At 37.0% G+C, this 13389-nt stretch overlaps 1 protein-coding gene across 1 annotated transcript in view; it reads left to right on the top strand.

The window, feature by feature from the left end:
• The first annotated feature begins 124 nt into the window (after positions 1 to 124).
• LOC144451422 (uncharacterized) overlaps positions 125 to 13389 on the top strand; it is a 13460-nt gene continuing 195 nt past the window's right edge. Inside the window, exons 1-7 of the mRNA XM_078142256.1 lie at positions 125 to 201; positions 3904 to 4393; positions 7169 to 7295; positions 8449 to 9689; positions 10531 to 10644; positions 12563 to 12829; positions 13249 to 13389. The exon at positions 13249 to 13389 is cut by the window's right edge and continues 195 nt beyond it. Coding sequence (XP_077998382.1) covers positions 3968 to 4393; positions 7169 to 7295; positions 8449 to 9689; positions 10531 to 10644; positions 12563 to 12829; positions 13249 to 13389 — 2316 coding nt within the window. The 5' untranslated portion in view covers positions 125 to 201; positions 3904 to 3967. The remainder of the gene's footprint in view (positions 202 to 3903; positions 4394 to 7168; positions 7296 to 8448; positions 9690 to 10530; positions 10645 to 12562; positions 12830 to 13248) is intronic.

Below are 13389 nucleotides of genomic sequence, written 5' to 3' on the forward strand. Positions count from 1 at the left end.
ACTGAAAATTGATTGCCACAGGGACGCAGTTTCCCCCAGATTTTTATCTTTCCAATGAAGTGCGCCACCTAGCGAAGGTTTTGCCAGGTCAATCGTAAAGCTAGCCAGCCATATTGAATCTAAAATCAGCTGTTATTGTTTTCATGCGAGTTCATTTGTGGGATTTTTCCACGCCAAATGTTCCTTTTGATGGCGCTCTAGGTAAGATGTTTCAATTATTTCGTATTGTTTATGTTATTGTCAATCATACCTATCCTTGATAAAGACTATCATTGAAAATTGAACGATTTTTACGGCAAATTCGTCAGGTATTTTTTTATCGTGCCCCAATCATCACAGCAGACCGACTGGAGCATAGCAGAATAACAGCCTAGACAGTAGTGTCAATTTGAGTGTAGAATTAAAACAGCTTTTTTGCCTCTCCGGGGATGTTTAATAATTTTGACCATTTCATAGTCGCGGAAATATTTCAGAGATATTGAAATGTAGCCGCCGTTCTATTAGCATGCAGTCTGGGAATGAAATTTAGTCGATGATTTTCCAGCCGACAACAATAGCTTGGCTGACTGAATGACCCTATTTGCCAGTCTCCGCCAAATTGGGTCTTTCATATGCAAATTAGTTCTGACGTTTTAAGGTAATTTGGTTACCTTTATTGAATGCAGGTGTCCTTTAGCGATTTGATAAGCAGAACAGTTGCATTTATTTTAAAAATTGAAATACCCGAAGTAAGGTTCATTTCTCACTACACTGTCTACAGTTTATGTATGCAAATACTTATGTGTCTGTTTGAAACAATGTAAGACGAACGAGGAAAAATTATCAGTTATGTAATACAGTAATGTTGTGGTACAGCTGCAGTTGAACCAGTGCCAATTTTGTCGCTGTCTTGCACCTTGGTTGTCAGTGATTTTTTCTAAAGGCCCCCCCCCCCCCCCCCCCCCCCCCCGGGCATCGATGAAGGGGAATCTGGTGGGGAGAGGGGGGCTATATTGACCTGACAAATTCAGAAAATAACCCATACCTGTGGCCATCTATTTGATTAGTTCTTATATTATTCAACCATCATACATGTTGAAACAATATATAATAGTTTCTACAGATATGTGCTGTTGACGGATGTTGTGTGCTATCAGGAAAAAATTGAGAAAACAATGGAATGACATGGTAGAGAAATCCATTTGACTATACAGCGGAAAAGAGATCGTAGAAAACGAGCCCACACATTTTCTTTCTAGACTATTTTATCAGTGAAATGCCAGATCTACATGTATATGTACTACATTAGAAATTTATTCCCAGCACAGAATCCGAAACAGTGCACACGTTACATGTATGTATTGTACATTATCATTATTGCCCAGAGACTTACAAGTTGCTATATCAGTCAGGATTTAAATTTCCTTAGGCATAGATTGCACTACAATGTACATCAGTGACAAGCTCACTAATTTATTAATTATATGCATACAGGTTTGTCTCTGGGGTAGAAGCCAAAACAATACAAATCATACAATTTGTTCTACATCACGATAGCCTAGAGACTGGCTGTGTTAATCCGGGGTTTTAATTCTGGTATGAGATCTACTAGCAGCTGTAGTAAATTTGACACATAGGGATAGAGTGAACAACATCAGTGGCAAGCTTAGCTCAGTTAGTTATGTGTGCGCATAAAGAAGGTTCGTCTCTAGGGTATCGCCAGAAACAATTTGGAAATCATTCATGTTGATCTGTGTGATAACCCAGACAATTCTTGTGTTACTGCACTCCAGGGTTTATTTATTTTATGAGTTCCAATTATAATAAATTTGACACATGCATAGAGATTGAACAGTATCAGTGACAGTGAATCAGTGACAAACTCATTTATGTGTATATAAAGAAGCTCAGTCAGGGTGGATGGGAGGGGTGAGCCAGAAACAATGAAACCAGACATGAACATTTTTTCTCCACCATGATATATTATAGCCCAGAGACTTGCATGTTGCTGTATCAGTCTGTGGTTTAAAATATTCCAGTGAGGGTCAATGTGAGGGATAGTAAATTTGATTCAGAGTCTTGCCAAATTCGTTATCACACTGACTTTCCCACCCACAGCTTAATAGCTGTAAGTCATAAGGCTAAAGTTTTGTTTCATCTACAGACCCGTACAGAGATGAAATATTGAAGGGTCGACGAAAGTGCATATCATACATTTTATGTTCCCCAAGAACAATTTAGATAGATAAGAAACAGGCTTCCCACAGACCAGTCATTACAAATATGTGCACATACATGTCACCATGGGAATCATGCAAGCACTCAAACTAGTGCCTGTCAAAATCTCAGCCTGCAATGTGATGACATAAAATAGCTTCTTTGTTCCAAGGAGTTTGTGTGTCGCTGTGTATAAGTTGGGGTTGGATGTTGTTGTTTATATTTGTAATGAGTGGTCTGTGGGAAGCCAGTTTCGTATCTATCTAAATCGTTCTTGGAGAATATAAAATGTGTTTCAGTGACCCTTCAATATTTCTGCTGCAGTACATACACTCACACTACTCCATAATACAGTGTGTGGCTATGCAGCGAGTCAAACTTTAATTGCAGTCAAATGACATATTATGATGTATTAGATTAGGGGAATTTGAATTTTAGATACATATGTAGTACACATGTGACCTTTAGTGAACAAGGTGCATAAATTGTATACCCAGTGATTTCATTTTGAGCATGAAATTAGATTTTCAATTTTCCAGCTCATAATACTGAAAAGATGTTACTTTCAAATTCTCAGTCTATCTAATGTACTTATTAAATATACGACGTGATTTCAAATTTCCCATTATAATTGGACCTGGTAATGAGAAATTAATTGTGATATTTTCTATCTTTTTTTGCAATTTTTTATTTGAAAATTGTTATTTCACCAGCAACTGAGAAGCCATACCAATAGAGAATTTGATTTGAAATTTCCCTTTCTATTGTGGCTCATGAATACTGAATTGTGTTTCAAATTTGCATTCTAATTGTAAGCCCGTCTAGAATTTCAAGTTTGACATTTTATTTAAATGAGAATATTTGATCTCAGATATGATAATTGAAAATAATGATTTAATTTGTTAGAAAAACATGTCACTGCATCTTGACTCTCAGTGCTCAGGACAAAGCTGAAAATAAAAGATACATGGCTAACGGAGAATAATTGCAAAAAATTTAATGTCATCATTTGTGCTATTTAATATTATATGTCTAGTTCCATCATTTTGCCTTTAACTTGGCCCAGTAATCTGCACTCGTGCCAATTTGCGTACTAATAGTATTGTCTCCTGGGGAATTTCTAATGACTATATCGGTTAATTTGCATATGAATAGATTCCTTTGTTATGTTGATTGATATTTATTGTATTGCTGGAAGCATAGGTCGTGAGCCCATGTTCTGTAAAATCTCTGAGTAGATCACTGAAAATTTAATAATTTCACATTTATTCACAGAAAAGATAGCGAGTTTTGAAAAACTATATATCAGAGATTAGTTTAGAATATACTTGTACACTGTTTTTGCTAAAGTTGGGAACCCCGGTAATAGAAAGGGGCAAAAGTCGCAAACAATCTACCATAATTTTGTTAGGGAACCCTGGTAAAATGACTGGCAAACCCAGATAGATTTTACCTGCTTACCGCCCTTAACAAAAACACGGTAGGGAACCCCTGGTAAAATGACTGTCAAACCCCGGTAGATTTTACCTGCTTACCGCCCTTAACAAAAACACTGTAAATTATAGTTGTATCTTGTTAAGTAAAATACGACGGATAAAACAAGAACCTGGGATTGAAACCTCTGCCTTTAAATCTGATCACAACTGAGCCTTTGATGTTGTGTGTTTGTGATGCTAACATATACATATATTCATTTCTCTCCTCCAGTGTGTTAGTAGTAGGTTTTACTACAGAACAAGAACACCGAGTGTAATCCACTTTTTAGGAAACAATGAGTGACCATAAACTTAGCCCAACTACACCACCTGGAGTTGGAAAAATATCGCCTGCTGTGAGTCCGACAGGTGTTATTGGACAAAACGTGACCAGTTCAACCGGATCTGTTGATATACCAGACAGTATGAAAGTGAGTCCACGTACTGGAGTAACCGTAACAGCAACTGTCGTGAGACCACATCTACATTCGCCAGGGGCAACAAGTACTGCGACAATGATGAGGCCGCATCCCGGTTCAACAGGGTCGACAACGACTATAGTACGACCACACCTGACTGTAAGTGTTGCTGGTTCAGGCTCTCCAGCTGTAGTCAGACCACATCTGGCTGTGAATAGTGTGGCGGCTGTGGCCACCAACATGATGACATCCTCTGTTAGACCTCACATACCTGTACAACTATGTCCAGAGAGACAAGTACAGGTAAACCTGATGGTGTTATCAATGACCTTGTCTTCTATCAACTATTCCCAACTAATAATGAAAACATTGTGGGTGGCACGGGGGTGGAAAAATGAACGCACACCGAACAGAAATGAACAAAAATCTGATGATTGGAAATTTGATATGTAGTAAAACTGAACTATGAGATTCAGCAGTGATTCTTCCAAAATTATATAGCCATAACAGTTGAAATCTACAGAAACCGTTTATGAAATCTACCGGTAGTAACTTTTTTATCCTGATTTCTCTTAAATGCGAGACAATCACATATAATACCAGTTAACTTTAATTGGCCACATTCGAGAAATACAGTTGAAATAGTCCAAAAACCATTTGTACTATAAAACTAAATACATTGTAACCAGGATTTCCATATTGTCTGATATTATAAAATAATAACATTTTATGGTAATTTTACACAGCCACAGCTATGTAATTAGAGATATTTTACTATTTGGGGTTATAATGCATTCTGTGTGTTACTAGCAGTAAACAATACTGCAGGTCAGTTCTGTGTTACATACAACATATACATTTATTTTACATATATATGGTAAAGGTTGGGAATAGGTGATAGATAACTTTCATTGATTGGTGTTAATACCAGACAGAGGATTACTTGCATTGGGTACAGTTTATGAACTGGTCTTTTGTGGATTGGTGTATGTCAAATGAAAATCAATGCAAGGATGGTGGGGGTGGGGGTGTGGTGGTAGTTGGGGGTGTCTGGATACTAACAAGGTCAAAATGTTGTCTCATCTTGAATTATCAAGGCATTCTGACTACGATATCTACTGTATCCCAATGTTAGTGTCCATAAAGGAAAGTCATATCTTACATTTGTGGGGAGGGGGATGTTGTCGGGATACTATTGATGTCAAAATCGTAAATTTGTGTATTTATTTGGACTGGGAAAGATTATTAAGAATTCTGAGAAAAACTGTTTCATTGACAACTGCTCAGCTGTAAAATGTGTTGGTATCATTCACTTCATTTATTAATATGGATCAAGTGGTTATCAGTATTGAGCTGGCATTTATCAGTATGGAGCTGGCATTTATCAGTATGGGGCTGGCATTTATCAGTATGGATCAAGTGTTTATCACTATGGAGCTGGTATTTATCAGTATGGAGCTGGTATAGGCAGAAGTGACATACATGTACTTGATTAGGCCCTGCCAAGTAACTTCCGTTAGGTGTTGTTGACTATTTCTGTGTGTTACTGTAATAATACAACAATATAAGCAGTTAACATTATGTTTATGGTAGTTTCCTAACAAGACCAACAGGTCACTTCTACCTAACTTTGCATCAATGCCAACTCTATGCTGATAACCAAAAGTGAATGAAACCAATGCATATAATCTTGTTTAACAGCAAAGTTTCTATTAAACATAGCGAATTCACACAGGGTTTATACTGCAAACTATGTTATCCCAGTACATACATGCAAGTAATCCACTGTATGGTGTTTATACCATGCAAGTATATCAAGCTACTTAGATTGCAGTGCATTGTAGAGTAAAGGTCACAGTTCATAGTTCATAGTTCATAGTTATTTTACTAAACCCTTACTGTCATCTTCATAATGTTTTTATTCACATTTGCAATATTCTCATTGGTTGTGAGTATGTTTTATAGCAAATTCTTTCTCTCCAAAACGTAAGCTAGAAAAGGTGTTATTGTTTCTCTCCATGGTTGTGGGAGTCTGATTTTTTATAGTGTGTGTTTGACTAGCATGAGATAGAAAAATTCTGATTGGTTATGACTGTGTGTTTCACTCTTCTTCATACATACACTGTAATGTATTGGTTGAAAGTGGTTGATTTTCTGTGATTGGTTGCCACTCGGTCACAGTCACAGTGATTGGTTGCCACTCAGTCACAATCTCTGTGATTGGTTGCCATTCAGTCACAATCACTGTGATTGGTTGCCACTCAGTCACAATCTCTGTGATTGCTTGCCATTCAGTCACAGTCATTGTGATTGGTTGCCACTCAGTCACAATCACTGTGATTGGTTGCCACTCAGTCACAATCACTGTGATTGGTTGCCACTCAGTCACAGTCATTGTGATTGGTTGCCACTCAGTCACAGTCATTGTGATTGGTTGCCACTCAGTCACAATCACTGTGATTGGTTGCCACTCAGTCACAATCACTGTGATTGGTTGCCACTCAGTCACAATCACTGTCATTGGTTGCCACTCAGTCACAATTTCCTTCCATTATAAATAACTTAGAACAGTTCTGATTGGGTTAATATGATTGACTGCATACATATTTTTCTGTGTAACATTTTATCTTGCATGATCTAGTTATTCCTAAATACTGAAATTCCAATGAAATGCATGCAATTCAAAGTAATAACAGCATGGGAAGTGATATAAACCACTGAAAGTGTTACTGGGAACCTGGAAATTTTCACTAAAGACTTCAACCATAGTCCCGCCACCAACAGGGGTCTATGCTTTAAACACATGTAGTGACTAAAATGTCTTCTTGTACATAAACACAGTGGTAATTAGTAAAAATTAGTCTTTGAAACTAGCTGAAGACTGTAAAATCACAAAATTTTGAAGTAGTGAAAATATCCATGTTTACAGTTCTACATGTATCTATCAAGTGAAATTACAACTTCAACTTGCCACATGATCAGCTTTGATTATAAATATACTACATAAAGTCTTCAGACATTTTGCGGTGTATTTTTATTATTTCTTACTATTTTGTTCTTTGTGTTGTTTTTTTACAGGTGATACAGAGACCAGTTCAGCAAGTCCCATACAGTGTAGCCACACAGTTACCTGTATATGCACATCAACAAGTTCTCCTACAGGGTCTACCACATGGTACTATTGCTGTGCCCCAACAAATACAGGGTATGGTAGAATAGAAATTACTGCCAAAATGATGTAGGGTTGGTGTTTCACTCATGAGATATGACATTTAATACACACCCTCAGACTATAGGTATTATATCACCTCTATGTAGGTATGATATAGACATTACTCTGTAGGTATGATATCATAATCTATAGGTATTATATCACCTCTATGTAGGTATGACATAGACATTATGATGTAGGTATGCCATCATAATCTATAGCTTTGACATTACTATGTAGGTATGATATCATAATCTATAGGTATGACATCACCACTATATGGGTATGATGTCATAATCTCTAGGTTTGACATCACTCTGTGGATATGATATCATAACCTATAGGTATGACATCACCACTATGTGGGTATGACGTCATAATCTGTAGGTTTGACATCACCACTATGTGGGTATGACGTCATAATCTGTAGGTATGACATCATCACTATGTGGGTATGACGTCATAATCTGTAGGTTTAACATTACTATGTAGGTATGATATCATAACCTATAGGTATGACATCACCACTATGTGGGTATGATGTCATAATCTGTAGGTATGACATCATCACTATGTGGGTATGACGTCATAATCTGTAGGTATGACATCACTATGTGGGTATGACGTCATAATCTGTAGGTATGACATCACCACTATGTGGGTATGACATCATCTATAACTTTGACATTACTATGTAGGTATGATATAACGTATAGGTATGACATCACCTCTATGTAAGTATGATATCATAACCTATAGGTATGACATCACTATGTGGGTATGACGTCATAATCTGTAGGTGTGACATCACTATGTGGGTATGACGTCGTAATCTGTAGCTTTGACATCACCACTATGTGGGTATGACATCATAATCTATAGCTTTGACGTCACCACTATGTGGGTATGACATCATAATCTATAGCTTTGGCATCACCACTATGTGGGTATGATATCATAATCTATAGCTTTGACATCACCACTATGTGGGTATGACATCATAACCTATAGCTTTGACATCACCACTATGTGGGTATGTAATGGCATCATGATACCATATACTAAGGTATGACATCACCAAAGTGGCACTATATGTTTGATGTGATATCGTGTACTATAACTACATTATACTATATTTACTATACAGGTATGACATCACCACCACTGTCTGCTAGATCTCCTACTGGTACCAATGCCCCAGGTAATCAACCTAGTATTGCTATGTTACAGCAAGTTGTAAGTGCTGCAGGTGGTCCCACTGTTAGTATCCCTGGCCACGCTGGTACCACGGCTCCATCCAATGTTAATCCGGGTAGTTTAAATGCATTGACAGCCACAGTGAATGCCCTGCAACCAACAGTGACATCCATTCCACAAATGTCACCAGGTGGACAGCATGGAAAATTTCCCGGAAAGACTGGCGGTAGTATTGTTATTGGAACATCTGCTTTGGGAAACATTCATGGAAAACTTGGCAAGCCAATGATGGGACGACATGGTCCGATACGTGGACCACATGGAACATTACATGATCCAAAACAACATGTTATCATCACCACACAAACGCCAATTTTTGTTCGTCCACAACGGCAACCTGCAATCACGGCGCAACCACCAATGCAAACAAGCACAGTCGTCACAACGCAAACACTTCCACGTCATAATATCGCAACTGTTATGGTACCACCGCAGACAAGTGTACGACATATGACCGGGAATCCACACAAACCGCAACAGATTGTTGTCACCGCTCAAAGTCTTGGACAACCACGAATTGAAAAACGTGTGAACGTTAACGCTGTGAAACATCTACACACAATGCCAACCACACTAACAATTCCAAATCCAGCCAAATTATATAAACTTGAAAGATCTCATGATATGAGACCCCAACATACATATAGGCAACAACCCAGTGGAAGCAGCAAGCTTCACAAGAAACCAGAACCCACAAAAGTACATCCGCAGCCCCAAACGCAGCAGTCACCATTGCTAACTGTGACAGTTACGCCAACACCAACATCCACAACTCCACCGACGCACCAACCACCACAACATGTACAACAGCAGCATCATCAACCCCCACAGAACCCCCACAATGCAACAAAAGCAGAAGAGAAGAAGGACAACAAACCAACAAACACTAGTCAAGATCAGCTACAGAGTAGTGCAAAAGCAGCTGGAGGTAACCACGGCAATGGAAACCCAAACAAAAGCAGCGACAGTAATGTGAAAAATGCAAAAGAGAGAGAAGATGAGCATGAAAAAGAACAGAACCAGGATGGTATGGAGAAGCCAAAAGAACCACAGAAGGCAGTTGTCAGACCACAAGTTCTCACTCACATTATTGAAGGTTTTGTCATAGAGGAGGCCAAGGAACCATTCCCAGTAAGTGCATTTACTAGTATATTATTATACTATACTACTGGAGCCAAATTAGTTCCCGGGGACACTCAAGCAATGCGGGAGTTACATGCAAGTTGTCTAAGGTGTACAAGCATGTTTTTTTAGCCTCAGTAATAAACGTCTTAAAGAGGAACACCATTCCAGGAAATAAAGGCATTTTCATAAACTGTTGGTTCTGGAGAGTAATTTCATGATTTTACATCCACCTACAATATATTTGCGATTTCAGAGAAACATCAAGTTGATCTTGTGCCTTTATAGAGTATCTTTGCTATAGGACATTGAGTCATGGAGTCAGCAGAAATAATATATTCACGGTTGGACTATGAATATTCATGAGATACTTTTTACACTGAAAGGAATAAGCACTTATGAGTCATGAATATTCATTGTTCAACCAACTATCTCTCTGTCAACTGTCTTGAAGGAAAGTCATTGAAACTCGTAAATCATAGAGCGTCCTCAACAGTTACAACCTGTCATTATCCAGCAGCAAACTGACCAATCACAGAGTTCCTTTTATACTGTCAATGTTGACTGCTTTTTGGCAACGTTGGAGCATCACAGAGTTGACAGGATGTGCCATTTTACACAACAGTAAACACAACAACACACCCCATTGGGCATTGAGTTGTTGATGGCAGTCAATCAGGTTAACTAGTTTAGGTTGATTTAAATATACGAGTTTCAATGACATTCTTCAAGGCAGATGAGATATTGTCATAATGTATTGATTATTCAAGATGGTTGCTCACTTGATTTTGTTCACAGACTCGCGCCAAAAAGAGATATTTTATGAAATTGAGACATTATATATTCACAGGTCAGTAAATCAGCATTGTTGGCTGATTTGGCACCTTCCAAGAAAACAGGCTCATCATCCGTATCATCTGATCAAGAAAGTTTACCACTGACCACCAAGGAAAGGAAAGAAAAGATACCTAGAGATCGAGAACTAGGTAAGAGTTGACTTTGTGATAGAAATCTACCCTGTGATTCTAAATATGGAATGATTCAAAATCACATGACTGATATCCAGTAATGTGATTGGCAGTACATTTCTAAATATGGAGTGATTCAAAATCACATGGCTGATATCCAATGATGTGATTGGCTGTACATTTCTAAATACAAAATCACATGGTTAATATCCAGTGATAGGATTGGTTGTCGGCTTTTTGTCATATAAAGTCACATGACTGCTATATATTGTCAACTTCTAAAAAAAATGTGTAACCATTACGACCAATTTTCAAAGTTCATTTTGAAGAATAAAGCAAAGATTATTATTCGTTTTATTCAACATAATTAATAAATCTTAAGTGAATTTTTCTTAATCACAGTTGTTTACCTAGTTTATTTATAAATCATTTCCTCATGTATAATAAAAAATATTTTGCGCACTTTTTTTAGATGTTTATAATTATTGAGTGCCAGCACAGATTTTGTTTATATTGTTTACAGTGCTTCCAATCAAAGTATGAATGACAAACTACATATTGATATATTACCAAAGTAGATCTGTGTCTTTGTACATAATTTAGTAGGGTCAGATCAAAGATGTGCCACAATTGTGTGTCATTACTGAAAACTTCAATCATAACAAATTCAAATTTGGTGCCTCTAATAGTTACCGAGGTTTGTTGTCTAATACATCACTCTGTACATCTAGCCATGATGATATCTACCAATAGACGGGGTTTATTTGCAACAATGAATATTGTGTGCCCGTTTCGGCAGCATTATCAAAGTAAACTGTTATTCAACTTTGCCACTGAGTAGGCATTGTTGTGACTAGTAAAGCTAAATCTACATCAATGCATGCATCAGGCCAAGTTCAGTAATGTATCATTATGTTGGAGTACTTCATTATTCATGCTTCGATTGGAAGCACTGTAAACAATTTTTGTTATGTAGAATATTTAGTAAAAGCTGTTAAATTGAATAAAAAATCAAAAGTGAAGAGCCATTTCTCATCCATATGACACTGTGAAAATACACTACAGACAACAAATATGAGTACTTGTGAATAATTTGATAAAGAATTCCGAGTGAATTTAGATCACATAAAGACCTTTACGAAACCTATTATAGCTGTGTACAATCTGATTAAAATCTGATGTGGTGAATATGACTTGATTTCTTCATTACTTCTGTTTCCTTCGATTATTGTCAATTGTTTATGATATTATACTTCTACATGTAGGAGTGAGTGCGCAATCACTCACCGAGTGACAAAATGAAAAACAAACAAATATGATGTATATAAAGGAAACAGATGTATTATTAGTATTATTATTTAGTTATTATTTATTTATTTATTGTAGAAAAAAACCACGCTACACGTGTGTCTCAGCACATTGTACAGACTGAAGTTAAAAATTGCAAAGTGACTAAATGAGGAAAGAAAATAACAGCACACACAGAGGGAAAAAAATACAATAAAATAAAAAATATCGAATAAAAAAAAAATCAGAACTAAGTATAAAACCAACCCATTTTAAAATAATTCACATTGTATAAAAACTGACAAGTTAAAATCAAGTATTAAAGCAGTCAAGTTATATTCCTAACATGGACAAAAGGACTTGTCATTTATTTTACCAAACCCAATTTTACACTTTCTCAAGTCCATGTCTCCTAGTTGGCTCGCCATTGTAGTTGGACTGAGTATAGCTTCTGCAACAAACTCGTATACTCCTACATCATGCAGATATTAATCAGATTGAGCTGTGAAATAATACCATAGACATGTTGGTGTTATGTTACTCATTAATATGCATATATGTCACCGTAATGACACTTGTCATGCACATTAGGTCACTTAAATCTTTCTCTGTTTTCCAGTAGACGACACTTGCCATCAGAATCAAGAATTACTGAAGTGTGAATTCTGCGGAAAGATGGATATAGCCCAGAAATTTAAAAGATCAAAGAGGTTCTGTTCTATGGCTTGTGCTAAACGTTACAATGTTGGCTGTTCTAAGAGGCTCGGACTCTTCAAACCTTCCAAACCTAACAAGTATAAGTTTAAGATGAGTAAGAAAATGGCAATGACTTGCAAGACTAAAGGAATGCGTGGTAAACATGGACGATTGGCATTTAATATACATGAAGAAAGGGTAGGTTTTTTACAATTCTATTCAACGATCACTCCTATCAGAATCAAACACTTTATTCATCCCACTATAGAGGAAATTTTAAAAAGAGGCATAAACTGAGTTTGTGAGTTTTTTACTCAAGTGAAAATGCTTATGGGAGTTGAGAAAGTATAAATGGTCTTTCTGCTACTTTAAATCTGTGTCAGGGGTAATAATTATAAAACATTTTTAGCAGTGTCGGAAAGCACTATATAAAAAAGCAACACTATACATCCATACCAAGGTAATAATTATAATTGTGATTGCTATGAATGCAATGGCTGATGTGGGATCTCGTGAGATCTGCTGTGAGACGAAAAATGGCTTATTGCTTTGAGCACAGAGTGAGCAAGCACTGTATAAAAACCAGCTGTTATTTATTATTATTATTATTTTTACAGTTGCGGCTAATGGACGAAGACAGTCAAAGTAGTCAACAAACTGACAGCACACCGTCACCAGAAACACCACCTAATTATGACGATAATGACTATGATATGGACATGGATACTGACCCCATCATAATTACCGACCCAAAACGA

Source organism: Glandiceps talaboti, chromosome 21, assembly GCF_964340395.1.
Source record: "Glandiceps talaboti chromosome 21, keGlaTala1.1, whole genome shotgun sequence".
Classification (NCBI taxonomy): Eukaryota; Metazoa; Hemichordata; class Enteropneusta; family Spengelidae; genus Glandiceps; species Glandiceps talaboti.